This window comes from Belonocnema kinseyi, chromosome 10 (assembly GCF_010883055.1).
Source record: "Belonocnema kinseyi isolate 2016_QV_RU_SX_M_011 chromosome 10, B_treatae_v1, whole genome shotgun sequence".
NCBI lineage: Eukaryota > Metazoa > Arthropoda > Insecta > Hymenoptera > Cynipidae > Belonocnema > Belonocnema kinseyi.
Genome location: NC_046666.1, coordinates 58,074,749 through 58,101,870, shown reverse-complemented (window position 1 = coordinate 58,101,870; position 27,122 = coordinate 58,074,749). Strand labels below are relative to the sequence as shown.

Sequence of the window (27,122 nt, the reverse complement as noted above, 5' to 3'; positions counted from 1 at the left end):
AAGTGTTTTAAATAAAATGTTCTAAACATATTAAATATTAAAACAATTTAAAATTTTCAAAACTATACGCTGATGTTTTAAAAATAAATTAAAGAGTTTTTTGCGAAGAGGAAGTTCCTTTAATAAAAATACGACAACCTTGACCATATATGGTCAGAAATCGGTGAGTTCCTTCCAGAAGATTTGTTTCATTTTCATAAAGGTTTGTTGCAGGATTAGGTGACTCAAAAATATGTAAATATCGATAAACAAAATAATTTCTTAAATTTGGAATCTATAAAAAGCTTTCCGAATGAAAATCCTCTTAATTATTAATTTGTTCCAAAACTTATAAAAATCCACCCGGCACCCACACACGTGCCTAGAGGATGACGTTGTGTCTCCAATAATCAAGCTCCAATAAGAAGGTGTGTACACAGGAAATCAACCAATCAGAGAGACGTTTCTCGATATAACAGAATCGTGAGGACGAGAGCTTCCATTGTTATTTTCTTACACGCGGTTGTCCATCGACCTCACCCAAGTTTACTCGATTTTATTTGAACTAAAAGTAATAATTGGCGTGAAAAAAGGATTAAACAATCACAATGTCGACGATAGCAAGTCCTTTGGTCGTTGGAGGTGTTCGGCAATCCGGAGCTCCTGTGAGAACACAAAATGGTATGAAACTTAACCTATATCTTTTTTGCGTTCTTTCGACGATTAATTGCGGATTTAAGTTTTATTTCATGTCGGTTTATTTGATAAATTTAGTGGTTTGTAGATTTTCCACACAATGCATTTCGATGTGTTAGGAGAATATTCAATTCGAAACATTTTGTGGTGTAATTAAAAAATGAAAGATTTTTTGGAGCACATACAACTTTAGTCACGCTAAGAAACGATCTTTCGACGAATTCAAGCATTTTTGATTGTTTTAATATTCTTGAATATTATCTTTAATCTCTGAAATTTGAGTTTAATTTTTAAGCTTACGTCAGTTTATTTTTTCTACGCCCGTCACTGAAACTTTTCCAAGCTCTGCAATTATTACTCATCTATAACATTAGTGGTAACATTTTTCAATAACAATGATAATTAATAATTTTTTTTGGGCACAAATAAATTTGAATTTTCTATATTTTCAAGATTTGTGTAATGTTCGGAAAAATCTATATGTTCTTTGAAATTATAACGCATACATTAGAATCTTCTGAATCTTTCCGAATTTTCAACAAACAGCCAAATTTTAAGGGTAAAAAGTTAAGAATGATAATTGAATTCGTTTTTTTTAATATTCAAAAATGCGTTTGATTAGGTTTGGAATTCATTATGAAGTATCTAGAATTTCTGAAATTTACGCTTTCATTTCATTTTTAAAACAAAAACGAGAAAACGTCATTTAATAAAATAGTATGAAGAGAGTTTTTTTTAAGAAATAAAAGGGGACAAAACGGGTTTCGCATTTCTGTTTTTTTTTAAGCAAACTACTTTTAAGGTAGTTGTGCCAAAAATCATATCTCCAGGAAAAAAGTTTTCAATAATTAATAATTATTATAATAATAATTTCAATAACTATGAAATAAAAAACATTTTTTTAGTATAAAAGCTTAAAACTTGCAAAAAATTAAACCAATAAAATTATTATTATATCAATTAAAAATCATAAGAATAAAAAAGTAAGTTCTTTCACTCCTCACTATAACTTCGTATAATTAATTAAAAAATTATTTATTTATAATGACTATTAATTAATTAAAAATTAAAATATCTAAACGCTAGTTTTTATAACTTCATTTTTGCTTACTGTCGCTTCTTACCAGTTTTGTAAAAAAAATGATTGAAAATAAGTTTTAGGGGCTTTTATCCCCGAAAAATAAGCTATTATTTAAATTTAAGAGTTTTTCAAGAATTGGTAAAGAAGCGATAGTAGGAAAAAAGTTAATTACAAAAACTATTCTTGTAATAGTTATTTTTCATAAATTTAAACAAATTTTCATTATTAACCTTTTTTTTATTGGAAATGATATCATCAGTAATATTATTTTGATTCTTGAAATTATAGAGAAACTATTTCTTTTAGAAATCTGATTTGGTAAAAGTAGTAGCAGCAGCTTTGTATTACTGTATTTAACTGGTTTATTGAAAATTAGTTTTTTTTTTAATTTAAATTTCATTTTTTTCAATGAAAATTTAACTATTCGATTTTTGGTTGAAAATTGATCGTCTATATTCAAAACTTAAGTATCTAATTGAAAATTTCGTTCTTTTTGGTAGAAATGTAATTTTCTTGGTTGAAAATTCAACAGTTTTCCATTTTTTCTCTTTTGATTGATACATCTTTTTTAGTTGAAAATTCCTCTCTTTGTTTGGAAAATTAGCTATTTTGTTAAAAACTTGTTTTTTCTTTGGTTAAAAATTAATTTTTTCTCAAAATTTAAAATTTCCAAGTGTAGTTATTTTATTGAAAATTATTTTTTTCTAGTTTGAAAATAATTTTTTTTTACTGCAAATGTTACTATTCAGTTTAATATTCCATCATTTTAATTAAAAAATCATCTCTTTGGCTAAATATTATATTTTTTTTATTATAAATTTAACTATTTAATTGGTTTATTCCAGCCTGAGATTCTTCATTTTAGTTAAGAATTCTTCCTTTTGGATTGAAATTCATTCTTTCGGTTTAAAATTCTACTATGCAGATGAAGATTCATCACTTTAAATAAATATTATTTTTTGAGGTGAAATTTTAACTGTTCCATTTTTAGTTAAAAATGTATCTTTTTCAGTTCAAAATTCTACTATTTGGTTGAAAAATTGTCTTTTTTAGTTGACAATTGATCTATTTCTTTGAAAAATCGTCTTTTTAGTTAGAAATTCATCTTTTTTATTTAAAGTTAAACTCTGTTTTTGTTTAAATTCATCTCTTTGTTTTAACTTTTAACTATTACAGTTGCGGTTTCATCATTTCAGTTGAAAAATTATAACTTTGGTTGCCAATTGTTTTTTTTCTGTGGAAAATTAATTTCAATAGCCGAAAATTTAACTATTTCATTTTTGATGGAAAACTGATTTTTTAAAATTAAAAATGTAATTATTTGGTTAAAAAGTGATATTTTTTAGTTGAAAATTGAACTATTTTGTTGATAATTCATGTGTTTTCTTAAAAAGTCACATTTTTGGTATAAAATTAATCTTTTTGGTAGAAAATTCAAATATCTCGTTGAAAATGCAGTATTTTTACTTGAAAAGTTAGAAAGAAGCGGTTTAAATTGAATTCAATAAAGTAAACACATTAATTTTACCTAAATACCACTGAATTTTAAGTATAAGAAGATGAAATAATTTTGTTCTAAATTCTTATTCAAATTCATGGAAGAAACAACTTCAAGAAGTGATCAATTATGTTTTAGTATTAATTAATTAACCAATGGTGCTAATATTTTCAAAAATATCTCTTAATATAATATGTCAAATTTTTCCGAATTAAATCACTAGAAACTCAAAAACATTATTTATAATAAATTCGCGAAACTATTCATATTCCGTAATTGTTCCTCACTATGCAAATTATGTCTGGAAAAGAGTTGAGATACCTGAAAAAAACATGGAATTGTAAGGAAATTTTTTTTCAGGATTTGAGTAGATGCTCGAGATTGTATAAATACATAATACCATAAGTCTCATCTTAATTTTTTTGTGCATAGTATCATTAAAAATAATTTTTAGCTTTAATAAAAATATACTTATTAAATAATAAAACCCAGAAATGAAGGAATATTTGTATACACTGCCGTGCAAAAGTTTTGGACCACCTCTTTTTTTATGACTGAATAAATTTTCTTAATTTTAATAACACCAGAGCTAAAAGAATTCTCTTTAAAAGTTTGATTGTTTTCGAAATTCTGTATAAAATAAGCCCAGCGTGAAGCCCATTTATCTAGTTTTTAAGTAGATATTGCTAAAATAGTGTAAATTTCAATATTTTATTAAATTTTCATTGTATAACAACAGCTTATGAGTATAAATTGTAAAAAATTGTAAAATTTTTTAATATGTTCAATATATTTTACAAAAATATTTTTGTTGCCAAAAATAATATTTTAATTTTTACGATTCATACTCATAAGCTGTTGTGATACGGTGAAAAAAGCTTCAAAATGAGTCCAAGAACATTGAAAAATGTTGACTATTTCGGAAGTTATTGAAAATTTAAGAAAACATTGGTATTTACACTATTTTTGCATTAACTAGACAAATTGACTTCACCATGGGCTTATTTTATACAGAATTTCGAAAATAATCAACCTTTTAAAGATATTTTTTAGCTATGGTATAAATTAAATTACGAGAATTTATTTAGTCATAAAAAAAGAGTTGGCCTAAAACTTTTGCACGGCAGTCTAAGTTCAATGTTAATAAATAAAAAGATTGTTTAATTTACTTAAAATGAAATTGTATTTTTATTTTTTATTAATGATTTATTTTTTAAATTCTTTTATAGTCATGGCATGTTGTGCCATCTCTAACGTAGTGAAAACATCCCTCGGACCGGTCGGTCTTGACAAAATGATGGTTGATGACATTGGTGTAAGTGATCCATCAATTTTTCATGAAATTTCTCCTGATGTATTCTTTAAATTTGAAGTAAAACCGGTTGCTAAACAAATTACAGGACGTAACTGTTACCAATGATGGAGCGACCATTTTGCGTCTTCTGGATGTTGAACATCCAGCCGCTCGTGTTTTAGTCGAATTGGCTCAACTTCAAGATGAAGAAGTTGGAGACGGAACAACATCTGTCGTAAGTCTCTACATAAATTATTCTGTACTCTGAATCCAATAAGTTCAATTATTATTTTCAGTTTTTAAGTAAAGTAATTTAATTGCAACTCTTATTTTTTAAATTTGATTTAATAATCTCATTAGATATTTATTTATTATTTTTTAGGTAATCGTTGCAGCTGAGCTGCTGAAGAATGCGGATGAGCTCGTGAAACAAAAGATTCACCCCACTTCTGTCATCAGTGGTTACAGATTAGCCTGCAAGTTAGTAGATCTAAATATTTTCAAAATATATCATTTTTAGGCTATACAATTTTATAATAATCACTCTTCACTTTTTTCTTAAAATCCGTTTCAGAGAAGCGTGCAAGTACATACAAGAACATCTAACAATAAGCTCTGATGAACTTGGAAAAGACTGTTTGATCAACGTTGCAAAAACGTCCATGTCTAGTAAAATTATTGGCGCGTATCCTTTTCATGAATTTCTGTTATTTATTAATTTAATTTCACTATTTTCATATTTTTATCGCCTAGGAGCGGACTGGCGTGGAACTGAAGGAAGTTCTTTGGAATATTATAAAGTCACCTCAAATAATTACAATCTGTTGAATCCTATTAAAATTACTTTTAATTCCGTCAAATCTGATTCTGAAAAATTTATCAATATACCTTTAGAATGTCTTAAAATATCTCAATACCTTATACGGATTTATAGGAGCAATTCCATGTAAAATCATATAAAGAACTTTATTTATTGTTAGTAATATTTATTTAAATTATATTATGCGTTCTCTTAGGTGTTTTAAATAAAAAACTTAAAATAATTTTTGAAAAATTCAAACAAAGGTGAGAGATATTCAAAATGGAAAATTGTTGTCCTTTTCTTTTTAAGCATTCATAACTTTAGTGATTTTGTTGGTATCAAATTTAATTTGGTTAATTATTCATAATAAGAGACAGTTTTGGCGAAATATTGGTTGAGAATAAATTTTCTAAAACTTTTTGGATTTTGCAAGAAGAAATATTTTATAGTTTTTTTGATAAAAATTCATCTTTTATTTAAAAGAACAAAAATTGATAGATAATTTGATGGATAATTTACAACGTTCTCTAAAAGTCCTGTACATATTAAAATGAGATTTCTCTTAGTTTTCAAGAAATAGTTAAGAACGTACGAGTTTAAATTTTTCTTTAAAACTAAGGGAGCTCCCATTTTTATATTTACAGAACTTTTAGAGCACATCGTAAGATATTGATTTAAAGAATCTTAAAAATGAATTTTTTTCTTCAAAAATTCAGTTTAAATATTCGTTTTTGATGAATAGTCCAAAGTTTTTGAAATTTTTGGTTCAAAAAATATTTTTCAAAACTACGTCTTATTATGAATAATTTAAAAAATACATCTTAATCTCAGTAAAATCACTTAAGTTTTAGATGTTCAAAAATAGGACAAAAATTTGCAATTTTGAGTGCCTCGTAAGTTTTTTGAATTTTTCCAAAATAATGTTAGGATTTTTTTTCTCAACGCCGAAGATAACGGATAATAGAACTTTCATCAAAATTACTAAAAGTAGATGAAATTCTTTAGAAAATTTATTATAAATTGCTCATAATATCCTCAAAAATGATTAAATCCTTTAAAATTTTTTAAATCTCTTGACAATTTCTTGTCCTAGAATTCGTACCGAAATTTTGGTGCACGTAGCCACAGAAAAATACCCTAAAATCTTTTCAATCGCTTATAATCCCTTCAAATTCTTAAATATATTCAAAAAACATTGGATTCTTATAAAAAAAAGTCTAAAATCTTAACACATCTTTAAAATTTTTGCAATACTTTGGAATATAAATATTTAAAAATCACTTCAAATGTTTGAAAATTCCGAATTTCCTCAATGACATAAAATCCTCGGTAGTCTCATAACAAAAATTTTGAAATCCGTTGAAATTATTTAAAAACTTTAAAGTTCCGATTTTTTTTGGAGGAAGCGTTAAATATTTTTTTGATTTGCAAACAAAAAATTCTACGAAATCATGCGTATTTGAATTTTCATTTATTGTATTTAAAATTATTTTTAAAATTAACAGAATGGCAACGGTTTCTCTGAAAATATTAAAAGTAGATTTTTTTTAAAAGCACTTATCTTTTTAGCCATTTTTTAAAAATTGAATTTATACTTCGTTTTCGTTGAAAATAAATTTCCCAGTAGGTCCTAAAGGGTTAAAAAACGAATTTGATCATTTTTCTCGTAGAAGAAAGCGACAGATATGAAAAAATCTTAAGATAAATGTTTGCACTCCTAAAAAAGTTGGATGAAAACTCTTTCTTTTTTGCGATATCTTGCGTCTATTGCGAAATGATACCTTTCTTCTATTAGCAGAAATGTTTCAAAAATATTGGAAAAAATAAAAAGAAGTTGATTTTTTTTTGGAAAATCGCGCATTTTTCATTTTTCAAATATTTTTTTATACCATTTTGAGGCCGGGAGAAATTTCGTCTCCTAAAAATACCATTTTTAACATTTTTTTTCCTAAATGATGCAAGATATCGCAAAAGAAATAGGTATTTTCCATTAGAAATTTTTACGTGGGCAACCTTTTATGTTAACTTTTTTTGTATCTGTCGTTTGCGAGAAAAATGAGAAAAGTCGATGTTATGGAGAAAAAAATGGCCACAAAAGCATACATTCAAGTACGAACTCAACAAAAAAATGGGTATAAATATAAGAGTGGGTTTTTTGATAAAATCTACTTTTAATATTTTCAGGAAAATCGATACATGATATCAGAATAAGAAAGAAAGCTATAAATATTTTAATTAAGTAAAAAGTTATAATATTTTAAAGATATTTTTTGTTTCAACAAAACAAAAAATTCAAATATGCATAACTTTTCAGAACTTTTGTTTTCGCAAATCGGAAAAATACGTATCGCCTAATTTCCTATGAAAAAAAAATTTATAATCTTATGTATTTTATAAAATTTTAATAAATCTCCCAAAATTCAAGAAAATTCTTTAAAACCGTAATAATCAATATTTTTAAATGTTCTTCTGCTCATCTGAAAGCTACTTTTCTACAGTAATGTAGCAGCTTATGAAATTAAATTCAAAACAAAATTCTATCACAGTGCAAGAACTTGAAGTTGGAAAAATTTGAAAACATCTGCAGGAAAACAAAATTATAAATCCCTTAATTCTTTACAATTGATTGAAATATTATAACATTTCGTGAAATCTTTGAAATAATATTAAATATCTTTATTAATTCTTGTGAAATTCCTTGAACTGCCTTAAATTCTTTTAAATCTTTTTAAAAATTTTAAAACGGAGGACCATTAAATAAAATCCTATTAATTCCTTTGAAAGCTATTGAAATCGTTTCTGATACTTCTAAATTGCTTTTATATCTTTTAAAAAATTGGATAAAATTTGCAAAATTTGCTAGTCTTATATTACTTGATTTAACTATTCTGTTAAAAATCTCTATTTTTGGGTTGACAATTTAATGTTTTTGATAGAAATTAATTTATTTGGTTGAAAATTGATATTTTGTGGTCGAGAATTAAAATTTTTTAAAGAAAAATCAACTTTTTGATTTAAAAATGTAACTATTTTGGAATGAAATTCAACTATTTGGTTGAAAATGATATTTTTTTGTTTGTTAAAAACTCAAACTTTTTTGGTTGAAAATTCAACTGTTTTATGCATAATTGGACTTTCTAGCTTCAAAATTCAAAAATTCGGTTTAAATTTTTTTCTCTTTCATGCCTGAAAAATCTTTCGTGGTAGAACATTAACCTTTTTGTTAAAAGTTCGCATTTAATATGAAAATTCACCTGTTTTAGTAGAAATTTAATCTTTTCTAGTTAAAAACGCAATGGTTTGGTTACAAATTAAACTGTTCTGGTTGAAGATTCAACTATTTTGTTGAAAACTCATCTTTTTTGCTTGAAGATTCATAATTTTAGTTAAAAATGTATCTTTTTCATTAAAAATTGATTTATTTTTATGTAAATTTGTATCATTTTGTATGAATTTAAATATTTTTAACTGAAAATTTAATTATTCTATTTTTGGTAAAAATTTTATATTTTTAAATGAAAATTCAACAGTTTCATTGAAATTTCTTTTCTATCTTGACTGAAAAATCTTTTTGAGTGGAAAATTCGTATTTTTTGATTAAATTCAACCGTTTTTTTTTTTAACTTTAAATTAAGATTTTTTGTTGAAATATCAACTTAACAGTTGTTGTTGAGAACTAATCTTATATTTCGAAAATTCAACTACTTTATTTAAAGTTGAATTACTTCGTAAAAAATTAATTTTAAATAAAAACTTATCACTTTGGTTGAAAATTTAACTATTTTGTAGAAAATTATTTTTTTGTTAAATAATCTGTTTAAACTGAAAAATGTAAGTTCTATTTTTGGTAAATAATTTATCTTCTTGAGATAAGAATGCACGTATTTTGTTTTATATTGAATCATTTCTGTTTGAGATTTATCATTCTAATTTAAAATTCATCACTTGGGTTAAAAATATTGCCATTTTTTTAAATTTTTTTTTATGTCGACTGGTGAATAATTTTTTAACAGAAAATTTAACGTTTCAATTTTTGGTTGGATATTTATCTTTGTAGTTGAAAATTTGTCCTTTTTGGTAGAAAATTAATCTTCTCGGTTGGAAATTAATTTTGTGCTTAAAAATTCCACAGTTTGGTTAACAATTTTTCTCTCTCTTGACTGCAAAATACTTTTGTTTCAAATTCAACTATTTCTGTTGAAGATTTATTATATTAGTTGAAAATTCTTCTTTATCTTGGTTGATAATTAACTTTTTAAACTGAATTTTAAGTATAGAAAGATAAAATAAAAATTTCTTTTAATTATTAATAAAGCTCGTGGAACTCTGGGATAAATTCAAAAAATACTTAATTATTTTATTAGTATTTTTTATTTTAAACGCTTCTAAATTAAACATATTAATTAAATTAAAGTTACTTTTTTAAGTGAAAAAAAACAATTATTTAATCTTATATATTATCAGTACTATTTTTACATATTTATATATTTAAAAAGATTGAACAAAATTATTTATAATAAAGTCATTAAGAAGAATGAATGAATTTTCAGGGAATTGTGATATCTTCTAATAAAGTGCAATGAACAGATTTTCCTTAATTAATAAATAGTGACGCTAACTTCTTCGGCAACATGGTTGTGGATGCCGCGATCGCCGTCAAGGTCAGCGACGGCAAAGGTGGACACCTTTATCCCATAAAGGCCGTGAATGTCCTAAAAGCTCACGGAAAAAGTGTCCGAGAATCGATCTTTGTCGTCGGTTATGCTCTGAATTGCACCGTCGCTTCTCAAGCGATGCCCAAGAAAATCATGAACGCCAAGATCGCCTGCCTTGACTTCTCTTTGCAGAAGGCTAAAATGAAGTTGGGTGTCGAAGTTCTCATTACTGACCCAGAGAAGCTGGAGGCCGTTCGTCAACGCGAAACCGACATCACGAAGGAACGCGTTCAGAAGATTCTTAACGCCGGAACGAACGTCGTTTTTCTGAGTGGAGGAATCGACGATCTTTGCCTCAAGGTGAGATCTATTTTTTATTACAAATTTTTATTCGGTCTCTGATATTGGGATCTGAAGTCTTGGGTGCGCCACTTGAGCGAACTCGTGCAACCAGGTAACATTTTCAAGTTGCATTTTAAATTGAATATTCCTTGTATAAGTTAATAAAAATTTATTTTAAGTTCACTTCTATGTCAAGGTAAATTAATTGAAGCTTGTAATGTGTTGAAATATATATAACATACTAAAATAATTCTTTTTTTGACAGAAACAGCTTTAACATAAAACGTGTTTTTCCTCAGTATACGATGAAAATTCCACATGTAACAATTAATTTCCGATAAATCTTAATTGTTTTCATCTACTCATCAATTTAAATTATGCTAAATAATAAAAAAATGTTTTTTAGCACAAATGAAAATGCATCTTAACAATCCTACCTGGTTTCGCAAGTTCACAATTTGGCCGCATTGAAAAAATAGATGGCGTATTGAAGCGCAGCGGATCCCAGTACAATAAAAGGGTTGCTGCAAATTTGGGAATTTTGAAAAGTCATTCATTTCTTTGGTTGATATTTTATTATTCTATTTTGGTAGAAAAATTGTCTTTATGGTTAAAAACTAAATTTTTTTATGAAGATTCATCATTTTAGTCCCATATTTGTGTCTTGTGTGTCTTTTTGGCATAATAATTCAACATTTGGGATGAAAATTTTATTATTTTATTTTTGGTTGAAAATTAAATTTTTTAGTTGAAAATTCATGTATTTGTTGAAATCTTTTTGGTTGAAGATTTTTTTTTTCTCGAAAATTTATAATTTTATTAAACAAATTCATTTCTTTGTTTGAAAATGTAACTATTTACTGAAAATTCGTTTTTTTTTGTGTCGAAAATGTAAATATATCCTTTTTAGTTAAATATTAGCTTGAAAATGACACCATTTGGTTTTTTTTGTATAAACTAAAAAATCTTTCTTAGTTGAAAATTGGTCTTTTTGGTTTAAAAATTGATCTCTTTTGGTTAAATTAAATTTAAAAAAAAATTTAATTAAATTTCTAGGATTAACAAATTTTTATAGAAAAAATATTTATTTTAATTATTGGTTTATATTATGAATGAAAACAAGGTTAACTAAAATAATTATAAAATTTGTGAATAATAGTTAAAATGTTATAACATTTAAATTGCATTTAAAAATTATTTTATAAACCTATTTTGGTTGAGGATTCAACTACTTTGTTGTTCTATTTGAAAATTCATCTATTTGCATACGAATTAAGTCTTCTTTTTTTAATTTGTATTTACTGGTAGAAGATTCATCTTTTTGGTTTTAAAATTCAGAAATTTGGTTGAATTTTTTTCTTTTTTGGTTGAAAATTTGTATATTTTGCTTGAAGGTTTAACTATTTGATTGTAAAGGCAACTCTTTGGTTGAGAATTCAGCTATTTTGTTGAAATTTAGTTTTTTTTTGTTATTTAAAGTCAATATTTTTAACTGATGATTAAGCTATTCCATTTTTATTTGGAAATTCATCTATTTCATTGAAAATTCATCTTTTTGGTTTACATTTTTTCTCTTTTTTAAATTCAATGTTTTTGGTAGAAAAATTAAATTTTTTTTTAACAAAATTAGTTTTTCGGAGGGGTTTTAAAACTTAGCTATTTCGGTGAAAATTACCTTTTTTGTTAAAAGTTTATATTTTGGGATTGAAAACTTAACTATTCTGTTTCAAATCCGTATTATTTGGTTAAAATTCAACGAGTTTTTATTTAAATTAAAATAATATTTTCTTATCTCGGGTTGAAAATTGTTGTAACTGCAAATTTAATTATTCCATTTTTCGTTCAAAAGTCATGTACTTTTTTGAAAATTTGTAATTTTGTAGAAAATTGATCTTCTTTGTTGAAAATTTATTTTGATCCTAGGTTGTTTTCATACCTGAAAGAAAATTTTATAATGGTCAGGGATAACGGAAAATTAGTCAGGGAAAAGTCAGGGCATTTATAAATTAGTATTTTGTAGCAAACCTGAATAAGTGTAACAATTAAATTCTTGGAAATTACAAAAAAATCCAACAATCAAATTTGGACGACGAGCTCTGTAATGGCTCCATTCAAATCAGCCTCCTGCCACCGAGAGTTGAAGATGGCCCATTTGTCGAAAACAGCCATGCGGCGGCGCTAGTAGTAACATTGTCCTAGTTGTTTTGACTGTTATGTATCTTTTGTCATTAAAAACTCTTTAAAATGTATCAAGAAAACGGTTTATTCATATAATTATTGTGAAAATGACACAGTGGATTTTTCGAAGTGTTTTTCTTTTTTTTTGTATCGAATCATTTCCATTAATTATCGCTTGGGTATGAAAATACCCGAAGACCCCGAATAAAAGAGTTAGAAGCTTTTTAATAATTATGAAAGATCTGAGGAGAAATGGTTTCGGTTTTATTTCAGAAGATTAATTTTAAGTTTTAAAGATTTTAAAATATGGGTTTAAAGAATATGGAAGACATTAAGACCATTTTTTTTTAATTTGTCAAGTTTTACACATTTTTTAGGTCAACTGAATTTTGTCAGGATGTGCAAAAGTTCTTGAAATTCATGGGAGATTTTAAAATTTTTAAAAAGGGTTTGAAAGATTTTCAAGCAAAATTTTGCAATTTTTTCATATTACATAATTTTGGAACAAAATTTAGTAAGTTTTAGAGATATTCAAAAGTTTTTAAACAATTCAAAAATAAATAAAACTTGTGAAGTTTTTTTCTAAATTTTTTGTAAATTTTCACGAAAATAAAAGATACTTTTTCAGGTTCCTAGGAAAAATTAAAATAATTTTTTATTTCGAAAAATTAATCTGAAGAAATTATTTTAAAAGATTTTAGAAGATTTCAAAAATGCTCAAAGAAGAAGCTGACAGATTTTAGGGCAATTTTTTAAATCTTGCAGAATAAATAAAAAATGCAGAAAAAATTTGAGTAATTTTTAGAAATTAGAAGGCTTAGAAGGTCTGACAAAATTAAAAGAAAGGAGAATTTTCCTTATATTTGTTTTAAAGTTTTAAATAATTTTTTATTTTGAAAAATGATGTCGTGTAAGATTTTGTAAGATTGCAAATTAAAAACTAACAAAGATCGGGTAAATTCAAGAAATATTTAGTAGAACTGAAAATAATTTTGAATGTTTTCAAGAGAATAAACAAATTTGTTAAAATTGGGAGACTGGAATTTTTCATAATATTTTGTAAAATCCTATATAATAAAACAAGTTCTTAAAAATGTTCTAGATTATTCTTTAATACCCTTGAATTATTAAAAAATGTTTTACATTTTCTCAAAAATCTTATGAAAATTATACTTCCATAAATTTGAAAACAAGATAATTTTACTTATTTTCTTGTTCTCAACTCTCAGAATTTAATTTTAACATTGATTTATTATAATATATACTTCGAAAAATAATTTTCCATTCATTTAAGTGTTGCCAAATATAAAAAAAATATTTAAGAGTGACATACAAATGTTAAAATATTTTAGCTTCTTTACAAAGTCTTATTGATTAAAAAATATCATATTTAAGAGTTGGTTATTTCATTGTAATAGAAAAAAATTAAGGATTTATCATATTCCTTGTTTGACATATATAGATATAATAATTATGTTTATTATATTGTAAAGCGGTAATATAAAAAAAAATTAGCTCTTCATCGTTCATTTTGAAAGTCGGTCTTGAAGTCGGTGAATTTTAGTTTTGGATATTTTGAAATTTGGGATTTTATTTTTTGTTAATTAAAAATCTTGTCGTTATTTGAAATTTGGAAAATTTTATAATTCGATAATGATATATATTTTCGGCATTTTTTTTCATTCATTTGTGTATTCGTTATTTACTTTTTTATTATTTTTTATAATTTATGAATATCCATATAATTTTAAAAAATTGTAATTATGTTAATTTTGACGCTTTTTACTATAATAAACAAAATAATACCTAAGTAAATAAGTCTCATTTACTACTTGACTACACTATTAAGAAAAAATGTTTTTAAAGTGCATGGCCATTTTCAACTCTTGTGACACATTTTTTGCATTGGGCAGTACAGTGGAAGCACCCCCCTGATTCAAATTAAATAAAAAGAAGAGGAAATACAGAGAAGGCATTTTCTTTCTTCCTTTTTTTATTTTATTTCTATTAATCACAATCAAAAATGTTTGCAAAAAAATTTAACAACGTTTCTGTGCGCAATCAATATCCTTTTAAAGGCAGTAAAGTACCAACTTTTCACTTTGTACTCAATTTCATAATTAAATTTGAATGTTGGAGGTTAAAGAAGAATTTAAACTTTGCTTTATTCTAAATTTAATTTCTGAAATTTTAATACAATAAGTTTCATGCACTAAACTATTAAAGAAAAATTGTTTATAGTATTTCGTAGAAGCGGGAGCAATTGCAGTTCGTCGGTGTAAGAAGTCTGACTTGAAACGAATTGCGAAAGCAACTGGTGCTCATTTCCTAACTTCTTTGACTAATATGGAAGGCGAAGAAAGTTTCGATGCCAGTTTCCTCGGAGAAGCTGCTGAAGTCGTTCAAGAAAATATTTGCGACGACGAACTCATTCTTGTGAAGGGGTAGGTGGTAAAAACTAAATTTTAAGTTAAAAATAGCGCGAGGAAATAAAATGGAAGTGGTCATGTTTTCTAATTTATCGAAATTAATTTCAGACCGAAAGCAAGGACAGCAGCTTCAATTATCTTACGTGGACCAAACGATTTCTACTGTGACGAGATGGAAAGATCCGTTCACGATGCTTTGTGCGTTGTGAAGCGAGTTTTGGAAAGTAAAAATGTTGTTGCTGGCGGTGGTTGTGTCGAAGCTGCCCTTTCGATTTACTTGGAAAACTTTGCTACTTCTCTGGTAAATTGACTCGTCAATTTTATCATAAAAGTGTATTTAAAAAAATAATAATAATAAATTTAGTTTGTCCTAACACTATTTTTGTATATTTTTCAGAGTTCTAGGGAACAACTCGCAATTGCTGAATTTGCACGTTCCTTATTGGTAATTCCAAAAACTTTGGCAGTGAACGCAGCTCAGGATGCAACTGACCTTGTCGCTAAGTTGAGAGCTTATCACAATTCAAGTCAAACTAAAGTTGATCATGCTCACCTTAAATGGTAAGCAAATTATCAAATATTTTATGCCCATGTGTTTTATTAAAATAATCCTCTTGGTACGAGGGGTTGAATACTCTTGAAATTTGATGTACAAGTCTTCATAAAATCTTTGGAAAGAAATATTGCACTGGGAGATTGCCTGTATTTCATAATTCGCTCATTTTGTAATTCTTGAAAGTTTCCAACTAAAAAGTGTATAATTTTCAAAGTGTTCAGAATAATTAAACTTTAAAGGTTCACAAATATTTCTCGCAGTATTTAAAATTCCGCAATTTAGTCTCAAATCTTTTAGTGAAAAAAATCTATCCAGTCGTTTTAAATGTCATTTAATATTTATCGTCTTTAAAGATTGTATAATTTCAATTTAAAAGTATAGTTTTGGATGTGCAATTCTAAAGTAATTTAATCTTTGGGGCCTTGAAACTATACTTTTTTCTCAAATTAATTTTTGGTGGTTTCGAATTTTTAATCTCACAATATTGTAGTTTCAAATTGAAATATAATGAAAATTTCAGGACCATTTCAGTATTAAATATTTCAAAATTTTATATGAAAAGCCTTGATAGTCAGTTTTGAATTTAATGATTTCAGATGAAAATATAAAGCAATTTCGAATTTAAATGCTTAAAATTATATAATTTCAAAATATGAAATCATAGCATAGCAATATTGTTTTGTATTCTTTGTCTTAATTTTCAATGTAAGTTTAAAATTGTCCGAATTTTAGTTGAAGATTTAAACAACTCAATAATTTAAAGTTTATAAATATTTTATTCGAAAATTTCTAGAATGAATAATAATTCTAAAGGAAGATTTGAAATTAAAGTCAAAAGTTGAGTTTAAAATTTAAAAAGATGAAAATTAAACTATTTGAAATTGATACATCAGTAAATGGATAATTTTGTTAATTTTAAGTTTACAATTTGAGAGTTCTGGATTTTCATTATGAACGCTCAATTGTTTATTTTCCCCTATTATAGGTTTTAATTTTGCAATTAAATTGAGTTGGTTAAATTTTGGAAAGTATTATTAGCATTTTAGTATAAAAGTTTTATCACAATTTTTGGTGACTACTATTTTTTTCAGTTTTAAATGAAGTTCGCATTCTTTTAAGTTTCAACTTTTCGGAGGAGAAATTTTTTTATTTTTAACGTTTCCCATTTAAAATTACTATTTATTTAGACATTTTTTCTTTAGAATAATTCAATTAATTTCTTCATTTTAGACAAATTTGTCTAGTCAGCTTTGATGTTCTCATAATTTTATTATGTAATAAAAAATTTTTAATTCTAGAATTTCAGAAGCTTGGACTTTAAAAGATTCAATGTAGTTTTCAATATTAAATTGTCAAATTTGAATCGGTTTGAATTTAAAATGATTCCAATTTAAAAGTCTTAAGGGCATGTGACACAGCTAAATACCTATATTACCGACCACAGTTTTTCAGTTCACTGAATGTTCTTTTGAACTTAAGAACTTTTTTTGTAAATAAAATATCGAGCTGAAACTTTGGAAAATGTATTAGAGTACAATAAAGTACGTTTAGGTATTGCATTTTGGTAGGAACTTCACTGAAAATTATTTCATCTTTTTTCTGAACCTCAACATTTTTTGAACGTTAAAGTACAAAGCTTAATAATAAAAGATGCAAAAAAAAATGTCAAAAATCAATTCCAACGGCATCAGCCGGTAACGTTGTACACGAAAATGCGAACTCTCTAGAGCCTCGTCTAGTGGCCGCCAGGTTTCGTATTTTCGTGTACAACGTTACCGGCTGATGCCGTTGGAATTGATCGTTGAAATATATTTTTTTACATCTTTTATCATTAAGCTTTGTACTTAAACGTAGTTTTCTTTCGGCTCTTGCATTTCTCTAAGTTTGAGACCGATATTTTATGTATAAAAAAAGTTCGAACGTTCAAAAAATGTTGAGGTTCAGAAAAAAGATGAAATAATTTTCAGTGAAGTTCCTACCAAAATGCAGTACCTAAACGTACTTTATTGTACTGTAATATATTTCCCAAAGTTTCAACTCGATATTTTATTTACAAAAAAATTTCTTAGGTTCAAAAAAACATTCAGTGAACTGAAAAACTGTCGTCGGTAATATAGGTATTTAGCTGTGTCACATGCCCTTAAATCTTTAATTATTTAGTTTTGACGCAGGGTGGCCGCTGAACCGGGAAAAACCGGGAAATGACAGGAATTTTTTTTTCACCGGGAATTTCACAAATTTGTTGAAAATTTTGGATAAACAAACATTTTTATTTAATAAATAAATCCTTTTTTTCATCTGTACTTTAAGTTATAAAAAGTGAAAAGAACGATTTGACAAAACGATTTTAAACCAGTTGAAAATTTAAGAATTTTCAGATTTTAACGTTAAAACTTAAACGGTTTAAATTTGGAAGTCTTAGTCATTAAACAAATGTGAACGTGTGACTGAATGTTTATAAACTATTTTCAAATTAAAAATAACTTCATAATAATATATTCTTAATTAAAGGATTTTATTACATTCAAAATATTGTTTCTGTCTAAAATATTCTATTTTTAACCCATTCAATTTGAAATTTTTAATAAAAAAAAAAAAAGATTAATTATTGAATATTTAGCAATATTTAAATTTTTATTTAAGACAAGCAAATTGAAACCAAATATTTAGAGGTAAAGAACCTTTAACTAAATTGTTTGACATAGAAAGCTTGGAATCGTTAAAAATTCGAAGAGCCTTTAAACTTTGAACGTAATTTAAGTAATTTTAAGAGATATTTAGGAATTTTAAAAAGATAAAAAATTATCATGCATATTTTAGAAAGTTTTCTTAAAATCTTCTAGAATCTTTTTCGAACATTTTGTTTAAATCTTTGCAAACTTTTTAAATATTCTCTTAAAATAATTTTTCAAAATGAAAAGTTATTTTTAGTTTTCCTAGGAATCTTAAGAACATGTTTTTATTCTTTTGAAGCCTTTCATAATTCTTGAAAAGAATCTAATTTTTTGTTAAAAATCTGCGAAAATCTATAGTTCTATAAATCTATAGCATATCTCTTAAAATTACTCAAATTTCGCCTGCAAATAATAAATGTTCAATTGTTATTTATACATACAAATTGTGAAGATATTTTCTAAAATTTGTAGGATTTTCTAAAAATTGTAGAAAAAAATCAATTAATTTTCACAGATATTTAGAAGTTCTGAATAAATGTCCAAAATAATTTTAAATTTAAAATAACTTCTAGATTTCTCAAGGTTTTGAAATAAAATTTTGAAGCACTTCAAGGATGTTTAAGCTATTTAAAAAGAAAATAAATTCCTTAAAATTATATAATTTTGACAATTTTGAAGTTCATTGATTGATTTTTTAATTTAGAGCATTGAAAATGATAACGTGAATTTATATTTTTTTATATTGAAAAATGTCAGTACCTTTAATTTCATTCGCGTAAATTATTGAGCATTTGAATAAAGAATTTTGTAATCAAAAACTTTTAAATTTCAATTTTAAAAGTTGAAAATTTAACAGTTCCACTTTGATTGCTTTCATTTAAAGCTCAGTTTTTATTACCTCAAGTGAAATTTTTGTAAGCTTTAGTATTCCATTTTTTTAATTTCAATGGCCATGAAAAATTTTTGCGAACCGAGAAAACCCGGGAATTTATTTCCGCGATTAAAACGGCCACCGTGTGAACACCTTTAATGATAAAGAATACAATTTCAATTCCTCTGAATTTTAAATGACCCATTTTTCAAATTTCGAATTCTAAAATATTCAATTTTTAACGTTTCGACATTGTCTTATTTTCGAAATGTTATTTAAAATCATGCTAGTTTAGTGATTCTTCAAATTGAATTGATATTGTTTAATTTTTAGCGCTGTGTATTATAAATTATAAATTTCAACTCCTTTTTCTAATTACATTGTCCAAAATCGTTCGTATATATTTTTAATTTTAGACGTTTGCAATTCGCAATTAATATTTTTGTTTCAAAAATATTTAAAACCTTTTATTAAAAATTGGTTTAATAATGGATTTTTAAATTTGCATATTTTCATGTTAGTAAATAGAAATTCAGAGACAGATATGCGTGGTTTATGCGCGAGAATTTACTGCTAGTGCCCAATAAAACGCATCTCTGTATTTTCCTTTGTTAGGCACAAAAATGTCCTTATCCATTTTATTATACGTTTTAAAGTAAATCAATTTCTTGCAAAAAGTTTTGCTGATATAACTTCTTAACCAAAAAATATGCATTATCAACCAAAAATAATTAAAATATTAGACTACTCAACTAAGATTTAGCTCAACAAAAAATAATGTTCAATTTTCATGTTGAATTCTTTCAATTCAGATTTTGATACTTTTGATAACTTATAGAAATTTTGCTTTTGGACTACACACTTTTAAATGCGGACAAACAGGGTTTTCAGAGACCTTAAAAACCTGGAAATCTCCTTGAATTTTTTATGAAAACCTTCAATTCGATTGTGTATCTTTTGAAACAGTTATTTTATTTGAATACGAAAAGTACGAGTAATATAAATCTTTTTGTCTATTATGAAAGAAACATTTCGTTTAGAAAAAATCTTGCTATTGAAGTTTTTTTATTTATCATGATATAATTTATGTTTTACTCATTACAGAGTAAATAAAGACATTTCTAGCCATTTTTTTAGACTGCCCATTATTTCAAAGATAGCATTGAAGACTTTAATATTGGGAATAATTCTAAAAGTTTTGCATTTCTTCTCCGCTAATAAATAATGTTAAAGTACACATTTTTTGTGATATTTAACTTGTAAAGTATAAAAATGGTATATTAGTTGATTTTAGTGAGTGTCGACCAGGTAAAAAATTCAAATAATATTGGCCCAATATACCGACAAGTTAAGATCTATTATTATAAAAATTGTCAGTTGAAAATTTCTATGTTAATTCAGTTTCAGAATTAGAATGAGCCTTGGCCATATAACGTTTTTTTAAAGGGTTTCACCACTCGATTTTTTAGTTTATATCATATTGCAAAAAATTACTAAAGGTTTCAAAATATTTCAAAGATTTAAAAATATTTAAAAGGATTTTGAACTTTTTACAAAGATTTCAAAAAGGCATGTACCAAAAATTTCAATGATTTCACAACATGTTTTAACATTTTCAAAGATTTTAAAACTTTAAAAAGATTTTCCGCAGATTAAAAATATTTTAATAATTTCAAATGAATACAAAAGATTTCACAAAATTTTCATAAAGATTTCAAAATAATACGAAAACTCCAAAGATTTCTAAAAATTTCAAAACTTTTTAGACTTGACGGTTTAAAATATTTCAATGATTTAAAATGAATACAAAAGATTTCACAAACAAAGATTAAAGAAAACTTCCGGAAATATTTCAAAGATTTAATAAAAATTTCACAATGATTTTAACAATTTACAATATTTTACAAAAATTTAGAAAAATTTTGACAAAGATTTAAACGATTTCTTATACTTTACAACAATTTAAAAGATTTCACAACAATTTCATAAAGATTTTAAAAGAATACAAGAATTCCAAAGATTTCAAAACGGATACAGTAAACCAGCTTTTAAAACTTTCATACTATTTAAAGGATTTCGAAGATTTGAAACGATTTCACAAAGATTTAAGAAAAATTTCAGAAAATTTTTTGAAAGGATTCACAAAGATTTGACAAAAATTTTCCAAAGATTACGAACGTTTTATAAAGATTGCAAGTATTTCCAAAGATTTTAAAAAACATGTACAATCGATTTTAAAGATTTCACAAAGATTTCGAACATTTCTAAAGATTTTAAAACTTTCAAAATATTTTGAAGATTTTAAAATGGTTATAGCAAACAATATTTCAAAAGATTTTACACGATTTAAAAATATGTTATGACTTCAAATGAATATAAAAGATTTCACAAATATTTCAAAGATTCCATAAAGATTTCAAAAGAATGCAAGGATTCCAAAGATTTAAAAAAAGGGTACGGTACACCGGATTTCAAAATTTTAAAATATTTGAATGATTTCAAACAAATTAGAAAAATTTCAAAGGTGTTAATTTCACAAGGTTTTAACAAACTTAAGATTTTAATTATTTAAAACGAACATAAAAGATTTCAAGAAGATTAAATAAACCTTTTACAGATATTTCAAAGATTTCATAAAAATTCCAAAAGATTTCAAAGACGGCTTATCTTCTCAAAAATTAAGAATTTATTTATTTTCCTGGAAAAAAAAACTTAATTTCTTAGCCTGTAAAATGATGAAAAACATCTTGAATTTCGTTCCTAAAAATTGCTTAAATAAAAAAAAGTTTAAAAGGATTGAAAAGTTACCCGGATAAACTTTTCTTCGTAGATTAAATATTTAAACGGTCAAGTGCGGAACAATATTGGAAACCCTCGATTTGTATCTTATTTGTCTAATATTTCTTCAATTTAAAAATTGATATTTATTTTCGTTCTAGGATTGGGCTCGATTTGATCGAAGGAACCGTAAGAGATAATAAGAAAGCTGGAGTTTTTGAACCAGCAATCTCCAAAATCAAATCTCTAAAATTCGCCACAGAAGCTGCCATTACAATTCTGCGAATCGACGATATGATCAAGCTGGATCCTGATCGCTCTAAAGACAAATCATACCAGGATGCAATGGCAGCTGGCGAGCTAGATGGTTGAAAACCATACTCAATTAGGCATTCGTTTTTTATTCCGTTTTTTTTCACAATTAGTTTTATAAGAATCGCGAGAGAATTTGTTTTCTACGAAAGACCGTTTGGAGTTATTAATTTTTCAAACAAAAAAAATTTAATTTCAATTGTTCATCAATTTTCACTTCGTAATCAATACGCACGATCGCTTACTTAGCTGTGGTAAGAAATGTATTCATAATTTTTAATCGTAAAATAAAGCTTTCTATTCTAATTTTTATTATTTATTTCGAGATTTTAAAATAGGAGGCTTTTCAAAAATTAGGTCACTCTATTTTTTAGAAACAGTTTAATTTTTGACAAAAAACAATTACTTTTACCAAAATAGTTCAATTTTCAACAAAATAGTTGACTTTATAACTAGAATGATGAGTATTAATTTTTTTAAATGATTTTTTAGTCATAAAGATTAATTCTAAACAAAAAAAATCATAGTTCATGATTCAAATAAAAACAGTTGGATTCAAGCAAAACAGATTAATATTCAACCAAACAGTTGTACTTTTAACCAAAAAAGAAATGAATTTTCAACCAAGAAAGAAAAAAAATTCAACCGAACTGTTGAATTTTAAGCAAAACGTCGATTTTTTACAAAACAATTGATTTTTCTACCCTCAAATATGAATTTTCTACTAAAAAGTTCATTTTCAAATAGACAGTTAAATTTTCGACAAAAATAATGGAATTTTCAACCCAAAAAGATGAATTTTCAACAAAGAAATTGAATTGTTAAGCCAGAAAGACGAATTTTCTACATAATAATTGACTTTGTTTTTAATATATGAATTTTCAAAAAAGAAGTTAATTTTGAACCAAAATGTTGACTTTTCTACCAAAAAATATAATGTTCAACCGAAAAGGACGAATTTTTAACAAAACAGTACAATTTTTAGGCCAAAAATACGAATTTCCCAAAAATTAGTTGAATAGTTAATCGGAAAACATAAATTTAACTTTCCACTGAGTAGTCGAATTTCCGATCAAGAAGATTAATTTTCTACCAAAAACGACTGCAACAAAATACATAATCTCCCAACGAAATAGTTCAATTTTCAATTAAGACTTATCAATTTTTAACCAAAAAATAAAATAGTTCAAAACACTTCAACAACGAAAAATCAATTTTCAATCAAGAAAGAAAAAATGTAATGATTTGAATTTGCTACCTTAAAATATGAATTTTCAAATAAAAAGTTTATTTTTAAATTAACAGTTAAATTTTATACAAAAATAATAGAATTTTTAACCCAAAAAGACCAATTTTCAACAAAACAGTTGAATCCTTAGGCCTAAAAGACGAATTTTCTACAAAACAGTTGAATTTTGTTCACGAAAATATGAATTTTAAATAAAGAAATTAATTTAGGAACCAAATTGTTTAATTTTGTACCAACAAATAGAATGCTCAACCAAAAAAACGAATTTTAAATAAAACAGTTGAATCCTTAGGCATAATAGACGAATTTTCTACTGAACAAAATGCATTTTGTTACCGAAAATATTAATTTTCAACAATGAAGTTAATTTAGAAACCAAATTGTTTAATTTTCCAGCAAGAAATAGAATTTTAAATCCAAAAAGACGAATTTTAAATAAAACATTGAAATTTTTTGCTTAAAAGACGAGTATTCAGCAAAACAGTTGAATCCGTAGGCCTAAGAGACGAATTTTCTACAAAACAGTTGAATTTTATTCTCTCGAAAATATGAATTTTAAAGAAACAAGTTTATTTAGAAACCAAATCGTTTAATTTTTTCTCAACCAAAAAAAGACGAATTTTAAATAAAGCAGTTGAATCCTTAGGCCTAAAAGATGAATTTTCTACAAAAGAGTTGCATTTCTTCCCCCGAAAATATGAATTTTCAACAATGAAGCTAATTTAGAAACCAAATTGTTTAATTTTCTACCAAGAAATAGAATTTTAAATCCAAAATGACGAACTTTAAACAAAACAGTTGAACTTTGTTCTCGATAATATGAATTTTCAACAAAGAAGTCAATTTAGAAACCTAATTGTTTAATTTTCTACAAAAAAATAGAATGCTCAACCAAAAAAGACAAATTTTCTATAAAACACCTGAATCGTCAATCGGAAAACATGAATTTTCAAATAAAAAGATTATTTTCAACCAAATAGTTGTATGTTAAATTGAAGGCGATCAATTTCAACTAAAAAAGGAATATTTAATTTTGAAGTTCAAAAACTTGATTTTCATCCAAAGAAATAGATATTTAACTAATGAAGTGTCTTGTTAACAAAGTAGAACCACTTTCAACTGAATAGTTGCATTTTTAATCAAGAAGTTAAATTTTCTACCAAAAATGATAAATTTACAACAAAATACATAATCTTTCAACAAAATACTTGAATTTTTAACCAAAAAATGGAAGTTGAATATTCACATAAAAAAATTAATTTTCAGGCAAAATGAAAAACGAATTTTCCACAAAATATTTCGAGAAAAATGGGAAGTTTTTTTAAAGCAGGGGAAGAAGAAAGAAATTCTTTTTTTAGGGGAGAAAATAGGCATATAATATATATGGGAAAGAGTATGAAGTCTATATTTAATATTTTAATCATAAAATCTATTAATTTTTTTAAAGCTGATTAATTAAATTGAAAAAAAATAGTTCTGTATTAAACGTTTAACTTAGAAATTACTCATTTTTAATCTGTAAATTCAAATTCATAAATTTTTAATATTGCTGAATTCTTGAAGACCTTAAAAGTTGATCCATCTGAAAAATTTCGTTTTTCTAGACTTTAAATTAATTAAATTTCAGATAAAAAAATTAATATTCCAAGATTATATAAAATTTGCAACAAAAGAAGTAAATTTTCAACTAAAAAAGAAAACATTGTCAACCAGAACTGGAATATTTAAAATATCGGTTAAAAAATTAATTTTTAACTAAAAAATAGCAAATTTGCCAATAGAATAGATGAAATTTTAACTCGAGTATTGAATGTTCTACCAAAAATATTACTTTTTAACAAATTAGTATAACATTAAATCAAAAAGATGAATTTTTAATGAAAAACTGTATATTTGATATACCAGCCAAAAAGATTATAATATATATAAAAAAAGTTAAATTTAAACAAAAAATAAGTCGTAAACAAAATACTCTATTTTTAAGTTCAAAAATTAATTTTTAGTACAAAAAAATTTAGATATAATAGTTACATTTTTTTGAGTAAAATGAATTTACAACTAAAAAAATTGTAACAAAAAATGAACTATTTCAATTTAAAAAAACAAAAAAAAAGTTTGAACAAAATACTTAAATTTTCATAAAAAATAATAGATTTTTATAAAAAAAAAGATGAATTTTCAAGCAAAAATTTTAATTTTCTACCAAAAAGTTGAGTTTTTAACTAAAACTTAATTTTTAAAATAAAGTAATTAAATTTTTAAGCGACGAAATAAATTTTTAAACCAAATTAATGTATTTGCAAAGAAAAATAATTTTTGTTAGAAAATTCAATTTCCAAACACATAGTTCAATTTTCAAGAAAAGAAAAAAGAATTTAAAAAAATAATTAGTTTTTTAATTTTAAAATACGGTTGTTTTTAGTTTTCGCTACAAAAAAAACATATAACTTTCGAAAACATGTACTATGAATCGTTCTTTCAGTAAAAAATAACGTTATATTTGTGAAATTCAGAACTAACCGTATTTGAAATATTAAATTTTTTCTTTTCAAACTGAATAACTGTCCCTTTGACTCTATTTTACGAATAAACTACAAACTTTTCTGAACGATTCGCATAAAAAAATCTATTTTTCTTACATTAAATTTCAATTTTCGCAGAACTTGGACCCGAACAGATCTTGTACTCTGGTGAGTAGTACACTCCCCCGTTCTTGAAGATCTTAAAAGTTGATATTTCTGAAAATTATTGTAAATATAAAATAAAAAGGTAAACAGGAAAGTTGTTGGTTTTGAAATTGGCAACATCAAGAGTACTTTTTCTAGACTTTAAATTATTTAAATTTCAGATAAAAAATTAATATTCCAAGAATATATAAAATTTGCAATTAAAGAAGTACATTTCAACTAAACAAGAAAACATTTTGAACCAAAAATGGAATGTTTAAATTATCTGATAAAAAAAATAAATTTTCAACTAAAAAATAGCAAATTTGTCCATAGAATAGTTCAATTTTCAATCATCGAGATGAATTTTCAAATAAAGTAATGAATGTTCAACCAAAAATATTAATTTTTAACAAAGTAGTATAACTTTAAACCAAAAAGATGAATTTTTAACGAAAAATTGTATAGTTGCTATACTATCCAAAGAAGATTTTAATATTAAATAAAACAACAGTTAAGTTTAAACAAAAAGACAAATCTCAAATAAAATACTCTATATTTAAGTTCAAAAATTAATTTTTAATGTAAAAAAATGTCAATATAATAGCTACATTTTTCTCGAAAGAAGTGAATTTACAATTTTAAAAAATTGTAACAAAAAATGAACTAAAATGAATTGAACTTTAGTTCAATTTTCCGTTGAAAAAATAATTTTGAACCAAAAAAAAAGGTTTCAACAAAATAATTAAATTTTCAACAAAAATAATAAATTTTCAACAAAAATAATAAATTTTCAATAAAAAAAAGATGAATTATCAACCAAGAAGATTAATTTTCTTCCAAAAAGTGGAGTTTTCAACTAAAAAGTAATTTTTATAAAAAATTTTGTTTAACAAAGTAGTTAAATTTTTAAACAAAGAAATGAATTTTTAAACAAAATGAATGTATTTGCAAAGAAAAATATTTTTGTTTTAAAAATCCAATTATCAAACACAAAGTTCAATTTTCAAGAAAAGAAAAAACCATTAGTTTTTAATTTGAAAATACGCTTGTTTGTAATT

General features: G+C 25.0%; 1 protein-coding gene across 1 annotated transcript; it reads left to right on the top strand.

Moving 5' to 3' along the window:
• The first annotated feature begins 464 nt into the window (after window positions 1-464).
• LOC117181900 (T-complex protein 1 subunit alpha) lies at window positions 465-22,452 on the top strand. Its single transcript, XM_033374920.1, has 10 exons — window positions 465-660; window positions 4,484-4,569; window positions 4,655-4,783; window positions 4,931-5,028; window positions 5,123-5,233; window positions 9,960-10,365; window positions 14,767-14,969; window positions 15,063-15,255; window positions 15,352-15,515; window positions 21,996-22,452. Exons 1-10 carry the CDS (start codon window positions 588-590, stop codon window positions 22,204-22,206), a joined length of 1,674 nt encoding a protein of 557 aa, XP_033230811.1. The 5' UTR covers window positions 465-587; the 3' UTR covers window positions 22,207-22,452.
• Window positions 22,453-27,122: the final 4,670 nt, after the last annotated feature.